This window comes from Amborella trichopoda, chromosome 7 (assembly GCF_054954075.1).
Source record: "Amborella trichopoda isolate Santa Cruz 75 chromosome 7, AtrichopodaSantaCruz75HAP2 v2.0, whole genome shotgun sequence".
In the NCBI taxonomy this organism is placed as follows: Eukaryota; Viridiplantae; Streptophyta; class Magnoliopsida; order Amborellales; family Amborellaceae; genus Amborella; species Amborella trichopoda.
Window position 1 is genome coordinate 4,368,204 of NC_142342.1, and position 16,690 is coordinate 4,384,893.

Here is a 16,690-nt window from a genome sequence, read left to right on the forward strand (position 1 = left end):
GGCTGGACATCATGGATCTTGTTGCTTTTTTTTCTGTTTCCTTCTCTCATGTTTATCATGAAGCCAATGGTCTGTTTCTTGCTGCTCCTTTGTTTCCTTCTCTCATGTTTATTGTGAAGCCAATGACTGTTTCCTTCTCTCATGTTTATCGTGAAGCCAATGACTGTTTCCTTCTCTCATGTTTATCGTGAAGCCAACTGCTCCTTTTTCTATTTCCATCACTGTTTCTTTCTCTCATGTTTATCGTGAAGCCAACTGCTCATTTTTCTATTTCATTCTCTCATGTTTATCGTGAAGCCAATGACTATTTCTTTCTCTCATGTTTTTTCTGTTTTCTTCTCTCATGTTTATCGTGTTTATCATGAAGCCAATGACTATTTCCTTCTTTCATGTTTATCGCTTTCATGTTTATCGTGAAGTCAACTACTCCTTTTTCTATTTCCTTCTTTCATGTTTATCGTGAAGCCAATGACAACCAATGACTGTTTTCTTCTCTCATGTTTTTTCTGTTTCCTTCTCTCATGTTTATCATGTTTATCGTGAAGCCAATGGCTTTTTTCTCTCATGTTTATCGTTGTCTATCGTGAAGCCAACTGCTCCTTTTTCTATTTCCGTCTCTCATGTTTATCGTGAAGCTAATGACTGTTTCTTCTTTCATGTTAAGCCAATGACTGTTTCCTTCTTTCATGTTTATCGTTTCATGTTTATCGTGAAGCCAATGACTTCCAATGACTGTTTCCTTTTCTAATGTTAAACCAATGACTGTTTCCTTCTCTTATGTTTATTATGAAGCCAATGACTGTTTCTTTCTCTCATGTTTGTCGTGGACTGTTTCTTTCTCTCACGTTTATCGTGAAGCCATTCCTTCTCTTATGTTTGTCGTGGACTGTTTCCTTCTTTCATGTTTAACGTGAAGCCAATGTTTCATTTTCTCATATTTATCGTGAAGCCAATGATTGTTTCCTTCTCTCATGTTTATCGTAAAGCTAATGAAGTAAACATCATATTTACTCTCATGTTTATCGTGCAGCCAATGACTATTTTCTTCTCTCGTGTTTTTCCTTTTGTTTTTTTCTCTTATGTTCATCGTGAAGCCAATGATGTAAACATCTTATTTACTCTCATGTTTATCGTGAAGCCAACGACTATTTTCTTCTCTCATGTTTTTTCTTCTCTCATGTTTATTGTGAAGCTAATGCCTGTTTCATTCTCTAATGTTTATCGTGAAGCCATTGATGTAAACATTATATTTACTCTCATATTTATCGTGAAGCCAATGACTGTTTCCTTCTCTCATGTTTATGGTGAAGCCAATGACTGTTTCCCTGTTTCCCTCTCTCATGTTAACTGTTTCCTTCTCTCATGTTAACTGTTTCCTTCTTTCATGTTTATCGTGAAGCTCATGTTTATCGTGAAGCCAATGACTGTTTCCATGTTTCCCTCTTTCATGTTAACTGTTTCCTTCTCTCATGTTTATCGTGAAGCTCATGTTTATCATGAAGTCATGTTTATCGTGAAGCTCATGTTTATCATGAAGTCATGTTTATCGTGAAGCTGATGACTGTTTCTTATTTTCGTCTCTCATGTTAATTGTTTCCTTCTCTCATGTTAACTGTTTCTCTCATGTTAACGGTTTCTTCTGTTTCTTCTTTCTGTTTCCTTCTCTCATAATGACTCTTTCCTTCTCTCATAATGACTGTTTCCTTCTCTCATGTTTATCGTCATAATGACTGTTTCTTTCTCTCTTTTTGTTTCCTTCTCTCATAATGATTGTTTCTTTCTCTCATGTTTATCGTGAAGCTCATATTTGTTTATCGTCATAATGACTGTTTCCTTCTCTCTTTTTGTTTCTTTCTCTCATAATGACTGTTTCTTTCTCTCATGTTTATCGTGAAGCTCATGTTTATCGTGAAACCAATGACTGTTTCTTCCCTCTCTCATGTTAACTATTTCCTTCTTTCATGTTTGTCTTCTCTCATATTCTCTCATATTTATCGTGAAGCCATGTTTCCTCTCATGTTTATGTTCTCTCATATTTGTCGTGAAGCCATGTTTCCTTCTCTCATATTTATCGTGAAGCCAATGATTTCCTTCTCTCATAATGATTGTTTCCTCTCTCCTTTTGTTTCTTTCTCTCATAATGACTGTTTCATTCTCTCATGTTTATCGTCATAATGACTATTTCATTCTCTCTTTTTGTTTCCTTCTTTCATAATGAATGTTTCATTCTGTCATGTTTATCGTGAAGCTCATGTTATGGTTTTCTTCGCTCTTTTTGTTTCCTTCTCTCATAATGAGTGTTTCCTTCTCTCATGTTTATCGTGAAGCTCATGTTTGTTTATCGTCATAATGATTGTTTCCTTATCTTATAATGACTGTTTCCTTCTGTCATGTTTATCGTGAAGCCAATGATTGTTTCTTCCTTCTCTGATAATGACTGTTTCCTTCTCCCATGTTTATCGTGAAGCTCATGTTTGTTTATCGTCATAATGACTGTTTCCTTCTCCCATGTTTATCGTGAAGCTCATGTTTGTTTATCGTCATAATGACTATTTCCTTCTCTCCAATGATTGTTTCTTCCCTCTCTCATATTAACTGTTCTTTCTCTCATGTTTATCTTCTCTCATATTCTCTCATATTTATCGTGAAGCCATGTTTCCTTCTCTCTTCTCTCATGTTTATGTTCTCTTATATTCTCTCATATTTATCGTGAAGCTATGTTTCTTTTTCTCATGTTTATCTTCTCTCGTGAAGCCATGTTTATGTTCTCTCATATTCTCTCATATTTATCGTGAAGTTTTGTTTCATTCTCTCATGTTTATCGTGAAGCCAATGATGTTTTTTTTGCTATCTCTATATTTATCGTGAAGCCATTGATGTCCGTGACTCCCTTATATTTATCGTGAAGCCAATGATGTCCGTGACTCCCTTATATTTATCGTGAAGCCAATGATGTCCGTGACTCCCTTGCCAACTGCAGATTTTTTTTGCCATTTTTGTTGGTATCCACTAATGTAATTTCCTTTTGAGTAATTCTGTCGATGACTCCCTTGCCAACTGCGGGGTTTTTTTTGCCATCTCTGTTAGTGTCCACCATTGTTCTCTGTTAGCGTCCACTAATGTAATTTCCTTTTGAGTAATTCTTATTAATAAAGCTGGGAACCCTTGTCAAAAAAATAATCGTCAAATCGTCCAAGAAAGATTGATAATTTAACACTTTACTCATATTTTTTAATTTAATTTTGAATACCCAATTCTCATTTATCAAGCATGCCATGAAGATTAATTTGATGCCGCTGTAGGTCCATTGAATCATGGACCAATCAATTGCAACTTTTAACGCCATTCTTGGCTGGTCACATGGACCAATGCTCTCAACTCCAGAAATGTTTTAAATGCTGTTTATTGTTTTTGTGTACATTGAGGAATCAAAGGCTGCAACAACCGAAAACTTTCAGGAGTAGACCACTAATAGCTTCACAATTCAAAAATATGAGGTATACCCTCTTCTTTTCTTTTCACTCAAACCCTTGAACGCATTTTGTGCATGTACAAACCCTAAAGGTCACAAAATCAAAGTGCCCTCCTACCGTGGGCTTAAACACCTTATGACAAATGCTTTGATTGCAAGTAAATATACTGAGAAAACCCCTTATAACATATATGCTTTGATTGCAAGTAAATATACTGAGAAAAAATGAAGTTAATAAAACAAAGATGAGTCCTTCGCAATGAGCCCTGCTAAACCCAAATTAATCAAACCCAAAATCCAAATCACTCCATATGGAAAATGGATATGAATACATTGATAGGTGTATGAAAGGAGGGAAATAATACAAAGGCCATATCTCCCAACCATAATGAAAGTAAAGCCTGCCTCCATTCTGTCATAAACATAGAGAACCATAAACAATGCAACTCTAATGCAGAAACCACAGTTATGCTCAAAGACGGTCGCAATAATTCTCACCATAGAAACCAAGCAAGCCTAATCCAGCGCAAAGCCACATTCCAAAAGAGAGCCACATTCCAAAAGAAGGGAGAAACCGCACCCTAGAGCTGAGAGAGAGTGAAAGAGACCTCAATCTCCTCTGCCCCTCCCGCCCGCCCTTCCACGCCCTCGACCATAGCCCCTTCCTCCTCCCCTACCTCTCTCATATCCTCCTCTGCCTATATCATACAAGATACGAAATTTAATCAACAAATATTTTAAGAAATGCAACTAAGTTTATCTTATTTCAGAGTTTCAAAAGATCATATCCTCCTCTCCCTATATCATACAAGATAAGATATAATATCACCAAATATTTGAAGAAATGCAACTAAGTTTATACTATTTCAGAGTTTCAAAAGAAACTTAAAAATGGACGAAATCATTGTCAGCATCCATTCAGTCTTCAGCTGAGGTGAAATGAATCCCACATGAATATTTTCCAAATACTGATGGTATTATATAAACACTGGAATGCTGTGAACATATTGCAGATGTTTTAAAAGTATTGGAGATATTATAGCAAAAAATTAGAACCATTAAAATACCTAGTTACATGTTTTCTTTGAAACCTTTGTGTTATTTATATAAAAGCCCATGGTAGTCGACAACAAATCGTTGGGATCAGACTTGGATGATGATGATGATAATTTAAAAGCCCATTGTCTTCCCCCCGAAGTTGGTCATTGAGGCGCAGTATGTCTTCCCCAGCCAAAACAAAAGAGATTTCCCAAGCAAATTTAACAACATTGGACTAAAGAAAAACAATATTGTATTGGACAAAATACTACTACCTGAGGGTAGATAGCTAACTCTAGGAAAAGGATCAAACTTTTGGTAACTTCCAATGATAAAATGTGGAAAGAACCAAAAAGTAAAAACAAAACTCACAGAAATCATGTCAAACATGGTAAATAATTGAAAACCATAGCGGTTTCAATCAAACTTACCACCACGATTGCCCCACCCTCTTCCTCGACCACCTCCTCGGTTCCAATTATAATTGTTGTTCCACCCTCCATTTTCTGCCACAACATTGAATGATTGCAATAAGTTCAATCTTCTGATCTTTATTTACAGTTATGACAATTGTAACACAAGATCCTAACAAGGCAAACACAGCAAAGCTCCACAAATAGCAATGCATTTCGATTTTTTAAAATCCCAGATAAGGAACTCTTTGTGAAGGTTTTCAAGAATTTTATTCGAGGACATTAGCAAAGGAAAGAGATTGCAAAGAAGGAAAAATATAACAGTTTAAGACGTCCACTTCACATGTAAAACTAGATTTATTTCTGTACGGTGAGTATTTTATTCCAATATCTTGTAAATTTCGTTCCCATGAAATTAAATTGTTCTTGTAATTTAAATAAGGATCATGTTATGGTACTCATACATATATAAGTATTTGCTTAAGGTACTCAACAGTTTTGGACACACTTAATAACGTTATCCCACTATATAGTAACTTTTTTGTCTAGGGAATATTAGGTTATTAATCAAGGGTAAAGTAAAATTTCTTGATAGAAAAATAAGCATTACTAACTACAGTAGAGAATGACATCATCCATAGCAATGATTCATTCTTAACCACTAATAAAATGCCACTAGTTTCTTATGGAAATACAAATATTTATCCAACCCTTCCTAATGACGAAGAATGCCCTTACTCAAAAAATTCTATATTGCAAAACAAGGGACAATAAGTGTTCAAAAATGTTGAGTACATTAAAGAAATACTCATTTGTATGAGTACCCTAACATAACTCTTTAAATGATACACATATGTACTGAGACTGAACTGATAATTAGATTCAAATAAATTTACTTTTACATACATAGAATAACAAATCTTGTGATATCAAGGAAAATTTCTTGAAACCTTGCAACGTTTTCATAGAGCTGCTTCACTAATCTTCATATTTCCTAAAGGTGCACGACCAAAAAGAAACATGGGAGTGATTTTACGAACCTTGATATCCTTGGTTGTTATAACCCTGATTGTTATATACTTGATTGTTACCGTATCCTTGGTTATAACCTTGATTGTTGTACCCTTGGTTGTCATACCCTTGATTGTTATAACCTCTACCCCAACCCCTGCCTCTTCCCCTGCCACGACCTCGTCCTCGCCCCCGTCCATATAAATCTCCTTGGCCATATGACTCTGTAGCATAACCAACACACACAAAAAAAGAAGAAGCAAATGAAACAGGTCAAATAGTAAAAATGAGGGCCAAGCAATATAGGCCGCTAAAATACACCATCTTATAGAAAGGTCTCTCCAAAGAAAAATCCATAAGTGAATTTTCTCATTTCCGCTCAACATTTTTAGATGACTAATCGTTTGTCCCTCTGAAAAAGTAATATATTTGAAATCAAGGGGATCATTTGCTTGGGGTAGATTGTAAAGTATCAAATGAGACAAGGGCATCTGTTGACCAATTTGAGCGAGTTGAAACAACCCGCATGAGAATTTTTGCTGAATGCAAATTTATGTATCCTTTAACTATATCATGCCCCAGAAATTCAACAAATCTCATCTCTGTTTATCAATGGCTTCATCTACCAATGCACCCATCTACACGCACACATATTCAAATAAATTTGCTAACCTGCAGGCCTCCAACAGAGAACATTAGAAATGCATTTCCCATTTATTTGAAGGAATAGCCCTCCCTAGTTGTTGCAAAACATTTTAAGGCAGATACAGTTTCCATCATCTCATAGGGGAAACAACAAAAATGCCACTCAAAAGCAGAAGTCAATTATCATCTTCCACATTCATTAAATTGCAAAATTCGCAACTTAGGGGTCCATATCTTCTCTAGACAAGCCAAATAATTGGTCTTTACTTTTCTTTCCTAAGTCGCACTGCTTAGATTGTACCCTATGGTTCTATCTCGAGTATCTGATGTTCTATTGATGGTAGAAGCTCCTTACTAAGCATAACAGTATAAACTCCTATTTTATCAAGAATGATAGGAACATTTATCACTGAGGCTTACCTGCATTCCCACGTGAGACAGGAATCTGATTCACCTTTTGTTGTTGCTGGGGTGGATGCTGCTCAAGGGAGGCTGGAGCTTGATACCTATACATGACACAATTAATGTGAGAAATAAAATCATTATTCACCATGAATAATGGATAGCATCACACATAGTGTCCAATTTGAGGTTTTTCTGTTACCCTGGCGAGTTCTTGTTAAGCTCTTTGGTAGAGAGAGAGATGGAGATCATAGAGACATGCCGGGTCATCTCCAAGCTGCAAAAAATTTCTCAGTTTTAATAAGCCTTTTAAGAATGGGCTCATTCAGATCAATGAAAGAGCATACATGGGAGGAAATAAGAGTAAGAAAGAAGCAACATACGGTACAAGGCCTTCTTCGATGGGCTCCCAAACATCTGTAATGCTTGTGGAGCTGATGGAGGTTTCTTGATGCAATCCAGGCATCCTTTTCTGTTTTCAAAGAGGATATGACAATAAGGAGCATATGGAATATACTTTTATCAAAAAAAAAAAGGAGCATATGGAATATGTAAAAAAGAGGAAACTAAAATGATTGTATATTTGTATGTCACCTTTATAATCTCAGCAATGGCCACAGTTTTGCTAATTGCTTGTCCCATGGCCTTCAGCACAATCTCCCTCACCCTCTTTTCCTGGAATTGTTAATGAACACAGAACCGGATCAATGTAAAAACATGCATCCGGGGTTGAAATTATCCGTGTTTGTGTGTGTGTGAGAGAGAGAGAGAGAGAGATTTTCATACAGCTAGGCTCCTATGGAACAGAAGGTTGTTGCAGACCAAAGAGCTGTATATCATAGTAGGCATGACACTTCTCATTTTCACCAGCCATTGGTGGGACCATATTCCACAAAATGCATCAGATATGGAATGCACGGTAAAAGATGCTTTGAATGTCATACCATACCAAGGATTCTCCGATTCCTCTCTATATTCAAATAATACCACATTCAACACCAAACGTAGTATACAACAAGGAACCAACCAAGTAGCGCAAAGTCATAGAACATAGAAATGCATATTTATTTGTTTGAAATTTGCATGTTCAATAAAAGAATCGGAATGAAGCAACCATATTTACACCATTAAACAAAAATAAATCATCATTTGAGCCTTATCCCAACTATTTGAAATGGCTACACAAATCCGGTTCTGCTATTCCACTCTATCAAGGGCCATACCTTAGTTCCTTCCCTTGCCATTTAGAGCTTGAACCAAATCATCCCTCCTAATTGGTGATGTTCTAGATCTACACTGCAGGCAGCCAAACCACCAAAGTCTATTTTCTCTCATTTTATCGCTTACTGGAGCTACCCTTAAAGTCCCTTAAATGTATTCATTCCGAGTCCTATCTTTCCTTTTCTTGCCACTCATCCATCTCTACATCGTTATCTCAGCTATACTCATTTTGTTTCTTGACTGCCCAACATTCTGTCCCACAAAACATGGCTAGTATTACACGTCCTATACAACTTTCCCTTCAGTTCCATTGATATGCAACGATCACATAAGACTCCAGATGCACATCTCCACTTCGTCCACCCAACTCTTAACTTTATGAGTAACATCTTCCTCGACCTCCCCTTTCTCATGGACTATCAACCAAGATATCGAAAATAATATCTTTTAAGTACTTGTTGGCCATCAATCTTAACTAATTCCTCATTTCTGCTCCGATTATTACTATACTTGCATTCTATATATTCTATCTTAATCCAACTAATTTTCAAACCTTCAGATTCTAAAACATCCCTCTAGAATTCTATCTTTACGTTTATGTCATCACTAGTCTCATCAATCAAAAACTGTCATCCGCAAAGAAAATACACCATGGGACCTCATCCGTATATGCTTAGTTAACATGTACATAATCAAAGCAAAGAGATATGGGCTCAATATTAACCCCTGATGTAGGTCTACTGTCATTGAAGACTCACTTCTATCCACTAGTTGTCCTCACCTTAGTTAGCTCGCCCTCTTACATATACCTAACCATGTCAATATATCCTCTTGAGACTCCTTTCTTTTCCACCAAATTATATCTCTAGGTACCCTATCATATGCTTTCTCTAAATCAATAATGACTATATGGAGATCTTTTCTCTACTCCTCAAATTTCTCAATCAATTGCTCAATTAGGAAAATAGCCTCCATTGTTTTTTTTTTAATAAAGGTTAACTAAAATAGCCTCCATTGTTCAAAACAAAAACAACTAATATCGAAAAAAACCAAATAAAGGACCAAATTAAAAACATTATTCCTTAGGTGATGTCAACAAAATGTCATGCCTATCTTGATGTAAAATAAAATCGCAAATTTATCAAAATGCACATAAGTTGTCAACCGTTTAACGTTTTACATATTTTCAACTATTACAACTAATGATGTGTATTTATAGGGTTTTTTGAAATTAAATAAATAAAAGTGGGTGTCATGTTAAATAGTTCATCTGTTAAGTGCATTTTGATAAATTTCCTAATATTAAATGAAACCCATAAGTAGATTTAAGCGCTCTTCATATTTCTTGCATAGAACAATCAAAAAATTCTATGATTGATTAAAGGGAAAAAAAAAAACCTAGAAAATTGGTCGAATTCAAAAGCTTGTGATTTTGGGCACATGGAAAAGCATTAGAAAATTTAGTTGAAAAGACCTTATTGAGTCTCTCAAATATCCACTTTTCAGGGGTATTTTGATCAATTTATATTTTACGAATTATTTTTTAAAATATTTTTATTAGGTGCACCTTGATAAAAAGAATGGACGCTCAAAATTTTAAGTGACTTGGATTTGTAGAAAGGAAATTAAAATTCAAATACGAAATGCAATCGTGACCATTAGATTAGCCTAGATTCAATTTGAGCTGTTGGGCTAACACTATAGCGTTAGCCAGTGAGCAAACCTCAGCTTTTCCCTATATATATATATATATATATATATATATATATATATATATATATATATAGGATTATGTTAGGGGCTCACACTACAAAGCATTTTATAATTGCACTTAAAAAATTTTGGATATTTATATACCCTTGTTTTGTAATATAATATTTTTCTTTGGAAAAGGTATATTTGGTCATTAGGAGGGGTGTGACATCATCCACGTGGGTGTGATGCTCTTATGTACAAAACAATTGAACTTGCTAAGCTTGTTTGGGCACCACAAGTCTTAACTGAAAGACTTGCAAACTTAAGGAAATTATGCGATTTTCTATAATTTGGGTTAAGGAATCTTGCATTTGGAATATAGATGGATAGATAGATAGTTATGGTGTGTTCATGACCATGTACAGTTGTGGGTTGCGCACCAATCCATTATCTGCAGACATGAGGTCAATCATCAACTCAAGCCCACTTTCAGCACATAAGAAAGTTCATCCAATACCTTCATATCTTATTCTTTTTTTCGTATAAGAGTACCTATTTTATTTAGAACACTAACGGAAATATTGGTTCTTTCTTTGGATGTTAATATATTTGTTGAGAGAACAAGCATCACAAAGAAAAAAAAGGTATCCAATATTCCAAAAACAAAAGAACAAAAAATAGATAGAACTCTCCAGCTCAATGGCACAAAGGCCTATGTAAGGGTTTCCAAATTGGCTTATTTATGACCTACCAACAAACCCTTCCAAAACACATGAAAAATAGTCAAATAGATAATTACTGATGTTACAAAGTCGAAAATTTATGAAGAATTCAGCCACTAATCTCCCATAACACTCTATCTTAACTATCAACATAACATTTAGAGATCCACAACACCAACTATAGGATTATCTGAATTCCTACGTTGGCCAGAGCCAAGGGCCTCACCAACATAACATGGTCGTGAAACTCGCTTGATCAAGATCCATATTTATACTCACATTTTAAATAACTTTTTCATTAATTCCCTCGTGAATGCATCTCTTTTGTACACATCCAGTTTCCGAAGTTTGCTGGTGTCGCACCATGACAAAACCTCCAAGTCCAAATAGCATTAGTTAAGAGAGGTATGTACACAAAGGTCTATAAGCAAAAAGCCTAAAATCCTTTTTTTTAAATGATCAAAATAAGTATTGATTCTCTTGAAGATCTTCATGAGATATGTAGATGCTCGTTGATGGCATTTCTAGAATGGGGCTGACTAGTTGTCTTATTACAATCTTCGATGTGACTTCACTCCTAAAAGACCATGCCATAGGCAGGTTACAATTGATGTCAGGCTTTAGCACATGCCAAAGGTGCAAGGTACAAATGATTAAGTAAAGAGAGTTTTGCAGAGATGAACTTGTGGAATTAGTGGGAATCCATCTTGTACAGGAAGGGGCTTCGATGTTATTCATACATCCTCTCCCACTGAGGAGGGGCCTTCCTTATCTCTTGGGATTTTGGTCAAGAAGAAAATCCAAGGAATCAAGTACGGCCCTTGTGCAAGATGGAGAATGGTGTCACTTTGTCAAACTATTTGCACCCAATATGAGATGCAGTATGCTGAGCCCCTATTAAGATTTGTGAAATTGAACTTCGTCAACAGGTCTCTTGGGGATACAAGACCTTCAATTGACTAGAAGGCCTCTTAAGGCCAAGTAGGGGTCTTTTCACTTGAATGCGATGGGGCAGATCAAATGAGCTTGTAGTTCCTAGGAGGCCAGGCACCTGAATTTTGAACATTGTCACCAACAAAGCCTTGATTCTTCGGCTAGAGAAGAATGCCCCCAATAAGACCTGTGAAAGTGAACTTTGTCAACAAGTCTCATGGGGATACAGGATGTTCACTTGACTGGAAGGTATATTAAGGTCAAATAGGTGCCTTTTCACCGGAATGTGATCAGGCAGATCAAATGAGCTTGTAGTCCCTAGGTGGCCAGGCGCTTGAATTTTGAACATTGTTGAAAGGGTGGTTAGAAAGGAGCAAACCATCACGAATATCAGTCTAGTACCTTAATATTTGTTATGAACATATTTTAAGTGTATTTCCAACTAATTGCATAACACCTCTTAATAATTATTTTTTATCCGCTATAGAACACTCACTTGATATATACACCTCTGCACTAAATCGAGTTCATAATATCTATAGTGTAAAAAGAAACATCTGAAAGGGATGGTTCCAAATGTGAAGCATGACTTCAAGAATTTACAAATGGAATATACCATCTTGATAATGATGTTTCAAAGTCAACATGACGAAAATTGAAACTGGAACTGCCAAAACTCTAGTATAGCAGTATCCTATAAAATAAGGAAACAATCAAGCACAAATTTATATATATATATATGGGCAATGATTTCATGCAACCGTTGTATAGTAATATGACGCAATAACCTTAAAAAACCATCTTATGGCCATTTTGTTTGATCCAAATTTTGAAATATACACTCTTTTAATTCTAATGAACAATAAAAAAAAATGAAAAAATTGAAAACACAACCTAGAAAGTATTTTTTTAGCCCAATTAACATAGGCCGTTCATTTTAGTGAGATGCTTAGATCTAGGTAGAAGGATTTTTTCATTTCCAATTTTTTTGTATGGCTTTATTATCATTAAATGAACAATGTTAAAAAAGGAAAAAATGATTTTGAGTTTATAAAGGCGAAGATCTTGAATTTCACAAAATGAATGGTCTAGATTTGTTTTTGGAGGGGACTCATTTTGACCATATCTAAGGTTTCAAATTGAAATTTTTTTTTATTTGGGATTGATTATTGAGATGAAGAGAGAGTGTGTGCAAAATTTGGGGTCATACAAATACCACAAACATGATTTTCTAGAAGTGTCGTTGCATTATACTATAATACAACCATTGCACTGGATCATTAACATGAAATTTTGAATTAACAGGATCCGACCAAAAGATAAAAGAGAATATTTGGTTTTTCATGAATTTTACAATTGAATTAAAATTTACCAAATTTGAATCCGCGCCTGAAAAATAACATGGAAACAATAATAAAAAAAAAAAGACACTTTGGGATAAAGTATTTTCATAATTTGCAGAAATATGACTAAAATCTAAAATTTTATTTTATTTAGAACCCTTACCTGGCAAATGAGACAGTAACAATATTAGAACCTATTTTAGAAGCAGGAACATCTCAAACAGAACTTTTTATTGTTCTTTATCCCCCAATCAATGCCGTGACTGCAGTCAAATTTGATTCGGGGCACGCTCCAAATTGCACAGGGGAGAAAAGAAATTCAGCTATTAAGTCAATTGGGAAAATCCAATGTTTGGAAATATTTAATTTTTTTTGTAAATTTGAACACATCAAATACTGTAATCAATTACATTTATCACTCAAACTCATGATTACGCTTGACCTAGAATAAGTTAAAAACCAAATACCATCATTCACAATTTTACTTTGCATGCAAACCACCAAAGTTGGCATTCATTTGAAAAGAAAAACCACAACACCTAAAAGGTGAGAATTCAGGAATTTTTTTTTTTTTGGTCCACCCCCCACCCCCTTTTTTTTTGAAATGTATGGGGATTTCATATTTAAGAATTTGTCCAAACAAACAAAAATTTGGGGACCTGGGGATTTTTTTGGGGAAAACTTAAAGGTTTTCACCTCAGGCAACTTTTCACACAATATGTTTTCATGCAGATTCACTAAAAACCTTCATTGAGTATCCAGCATACTTATTATCCATGGAAAAGCAACTATGGATTGGATGGAAATTTGGTATGGTGGAAATGAATTAATATAACTCATTACAACGGGCTTCCCACAAGTGGAGATCAGGATATTGGATTAGATTTCGGCATTTGAACTTATTAGTTATGCCAATCCAAGAGTCATCAGGAATGAAACACCACCCATTGAGGTACTATGCTTCTGAAACTGGTGGGGACAATGCTTTTTCATGACAACACCAGAAACTCAATCGTCGGTTTAATGAACATGGAAAATAACATATGATACTTTTAGCTGAAAATTTTATGGTATTGCTGTATTGACGAATACATAAAGATCAATTTCATAACATAAACAATACTTTTCTTTTTTCACATCCAACTTGAAATTTAATATTTAGTCTCGACTTATTTTTTACAAAAGTTTATAGAGAAAGTACCATATAAAACTCATTGATTCTCAATGCACATAATATTGAACCTAGATGTGCAAAATTCAATTGTGAATAGCATGCATAAAAATTAAGTAAATAAAAGGAAAAAAAGAAAATCGAAAGACAATAGGGCTTCAACAGCGACTACATGCGGAACTGGAAAAACAAAAAAGAAAAATCTAAAAAAATATTCTGAATGAACAGAGTAAAGGAGCCCCAGGTTTAACGAATTCATGGCATAAAATCCCATAATGGAAAATTAAACGAGCATAAATGAAACTCCCAAGAGGATTTTTTTGTTAGTAGTTAACTACCCATTGCATAGAATATGAAATATCCATGCAGAGAGAAATAACACAATATGTATTGTATGCATCCATTTAATGTGAAGAGAAGCATCCATGAGATAATGAAAATGTATGTTGAAATTTTTTTACAGCAAGCATATCAAGGAGTACAAAAGAATGAATCAAACGAGGTTGGCAAAGAAAATAAATCTCTAGAACATCCATCACCAAATCCAAAACCCCAACGATAAGCCTCATTTCCCTAACTATAAATCCCAACTTAACAGTCCCAAACCAGTGAGAAACCCCAAGAGTCAACATAAAACTCTAGAACATCCATAGAATCGCAAATAAACCTAGGTTTCAACCTGGAAACAACCAAAACAAACAAATGGGTGTGAAATACGTGAGGATAGAGAGCTTGAAAGAACCTGAAGAAGACTGGTAGCATAGCTTATGTAGTTTCTGATGAGGCCCTGAGTCGTGATCCTGATCTCGTTCTCGTTAATGGTTGATTCAGGCCTTGGTTTCTCAACTCTCTGATACCTATCCATGGTCACTCTGGAGAAACCCTAAAACCCTGATAAAACCCTAACAAACCAGACTAACAGAGAAACCAGTTCGGAGTGAAGCGGAGGGATTTAATAAGAGGAAGCGCAGCGATACCGACATTTTTTCCGCAAACACAAAAATATATTTGGGCAAGATACCCTTGTTCTTTTATTATAATACCGTAAATTTCCCTAGATATCGAGATAATAATGATAGGACATAAAAATGGAATGCAGATTTTTGTTAGTCAAATTTAAGCCATAATATGTGGATTAGGGAAATATGTTTACTCCGTGAACATAAAAAGTCACTTTTTATATATATATATATATATATATATATATATATATATATATATATATATATATATATATATATATATATATATATATATATGGAAGTTACTACAAAACGTCAATAGGTAAAAATGAATAATGATTTTGTCATTGTATGGTCACGATTGTTTAGTAGTATTTTATTTTTCATTTTTTTTTTATAAATCAGAATGATCAGAAATTTGGAACGTATGTTCATAAAAAATAGATGAATCTATGAAAAATGAAAAAACTTTATTTTACATAAAATAAGTTGATCAAAATACCCCCGAAATGTTTCAAATGTATTTTGATCAATTTGTTTTTCACGAATTATTATTTTTATTAGATGCACCTCACTAAGATTTATATACAATCGAAATTTCATATCATTCCGATTTGTAAAAATAAAATAAAAAATGAAACACTACCGAACAATTGTGACCGTACGATGAACTTTAGACGGTGATGAAGTTTGTTTATGATGAAAATCTAACAGATCTTCCGATGAAGATCTTTCGAATTTTAACACCTTAAACTAATTCAAAAGATGTAAATAAAGTGTTAGAGAAAGCGACATATAGAATTCAGATCTGAGGCCAAATTTGCCCGAAAACGAGCAGATTACTCTTAAATATGTGGTAGAGCCATTATGATCCAGAGCATTAAAACATGATTTTTTAGATAAGTTAATAGATCAAAAATAAATTAAAAAAAGTAAAACAGTAAAAAGAAGAAGAAAAATAAAGGAATAAATAATACCAAATCGGGCCGAATGGCCCGGGATTCCCGAGCCTTTGAGGGCTCGCCCGTTTCAGAACCGGTCCTCTTTGCCTCTCTGATTTGGATATTGACTAGCAGATCTCCTGTGTTAAGGGTTAGATCTAGGGTTGTTGTACGTTAATTGTAGTTTTGATTTAGGGTTTTTATACCTTAGGTCTAGGTTTTCTCAATCTTGGGGGTTAGGACTTCAGGAGGCTACGGTTTCTATCTTCTCTAGGGTTTTCAATCTAGGGATTTTTCTAAAGCTGTCGGTCTGGAGGAGAATTTCCTTACTTTTTTAAGGGTTTTGTGATCTCCATAGGTTGAATATGAATTTTGAGATTTTCTCTAATTTTTTGGGTTTTTTTGGGATTTTCCTAAATTTTTAGGAATTTTCCAAGGGTTTTTCTTATTTTAGGTATTTTTTGGTAATTTTCTTAATTTTGAGAATTTTTAAGTTCTTTTTGGTCTCTTTTTCTCTCTCATTTTGGGTTAGGGAGAGGGGGTTATAAGATTCAATTGGTGATTTTTCTTAAATTTTTTAGATTTTTTTTCGGAATTTTTTGGATTTATCTTGAAGTTTTAGCCTTATATAATTAAAAAAAACGTGTTTACTGCATCATCAGCCTGCGTATGAGCATGTCGGGCATGTTACAGCGCGACCCGCGGCCCGACAGTTGGGTCT

General features: G+C 34.8%; 1 protein-coding gene across 2 annotated transcripts; it reads right to left on the bottom strand.

Annotated features, from left to right (window-relative positions):
* Positions 1-3,752: 3,752 nt before the first annotated feature.
* Positions 3,753-15,096, bottom strand: LOC18447248 (Alba DNA/RNA-binding protein). 2 transcript variants are annotated; one of them, XR_967097.3, is made up of 9 exons: positions 14,809-15,096; positions 7,576-7,656; positions 7,365-7,453; positions 7,184-7,258; positions 7,000-7,085; positions 5,964-6,158; positions 4,942-5,016; positions 3,971-4,170; positions 3,753-3,884 (listed from the first exon to the last, which is right to left on the bottom strand). XR_967097.3 is itself a non-coding variant. In XM_011629845.3 (8 exons), the coding sequence occupies exons 1-8, from the start codon at positions 14,929-14,931 to the stop codon at positions 4,082-4,084; spliced, it is 813 nt and encodes a 270-aa protein (XP_011628147.1). In that variant the 5' UTR covers positions 14,932-15,096; the 3' UTR covers positions 3,753-4,081. The 2 variants fall into 2 exon arrangements, 1 of the variants encoding a protein (XP_011628147.1); XM_011629845.3 differs by having other exon boundaries at positions 3,753-4,170.
* Positions 15,097-16,690: the final 1,594 nt, after the last annotated feature.

Bases quoted from the DNA above. Each gene is read 5' to 3' on its own strand.
- LOC18447248 (XM_011629845.3), bottom strand. From the start codon at position 14,931: ATGGATAGGTATCAGAGAGTTGAGAAACCAAGGCCTGAATCAACCATT. The intron at 7,657-14,808 runs GTTCTTTCAAGC...TAACAATTCCAG, and splicing joins ATGCTACCAGTCTTCTTCAG to GAAAAGAGGGTGAGGGAGAT. The intron at 7,086-7,183 runs GTAACAGAAAAA...TGTCATGTATAG, and splicing joins CTTAACAAGAACTCGCCAGG to GTATCAAGCTCCAGCCTCCC.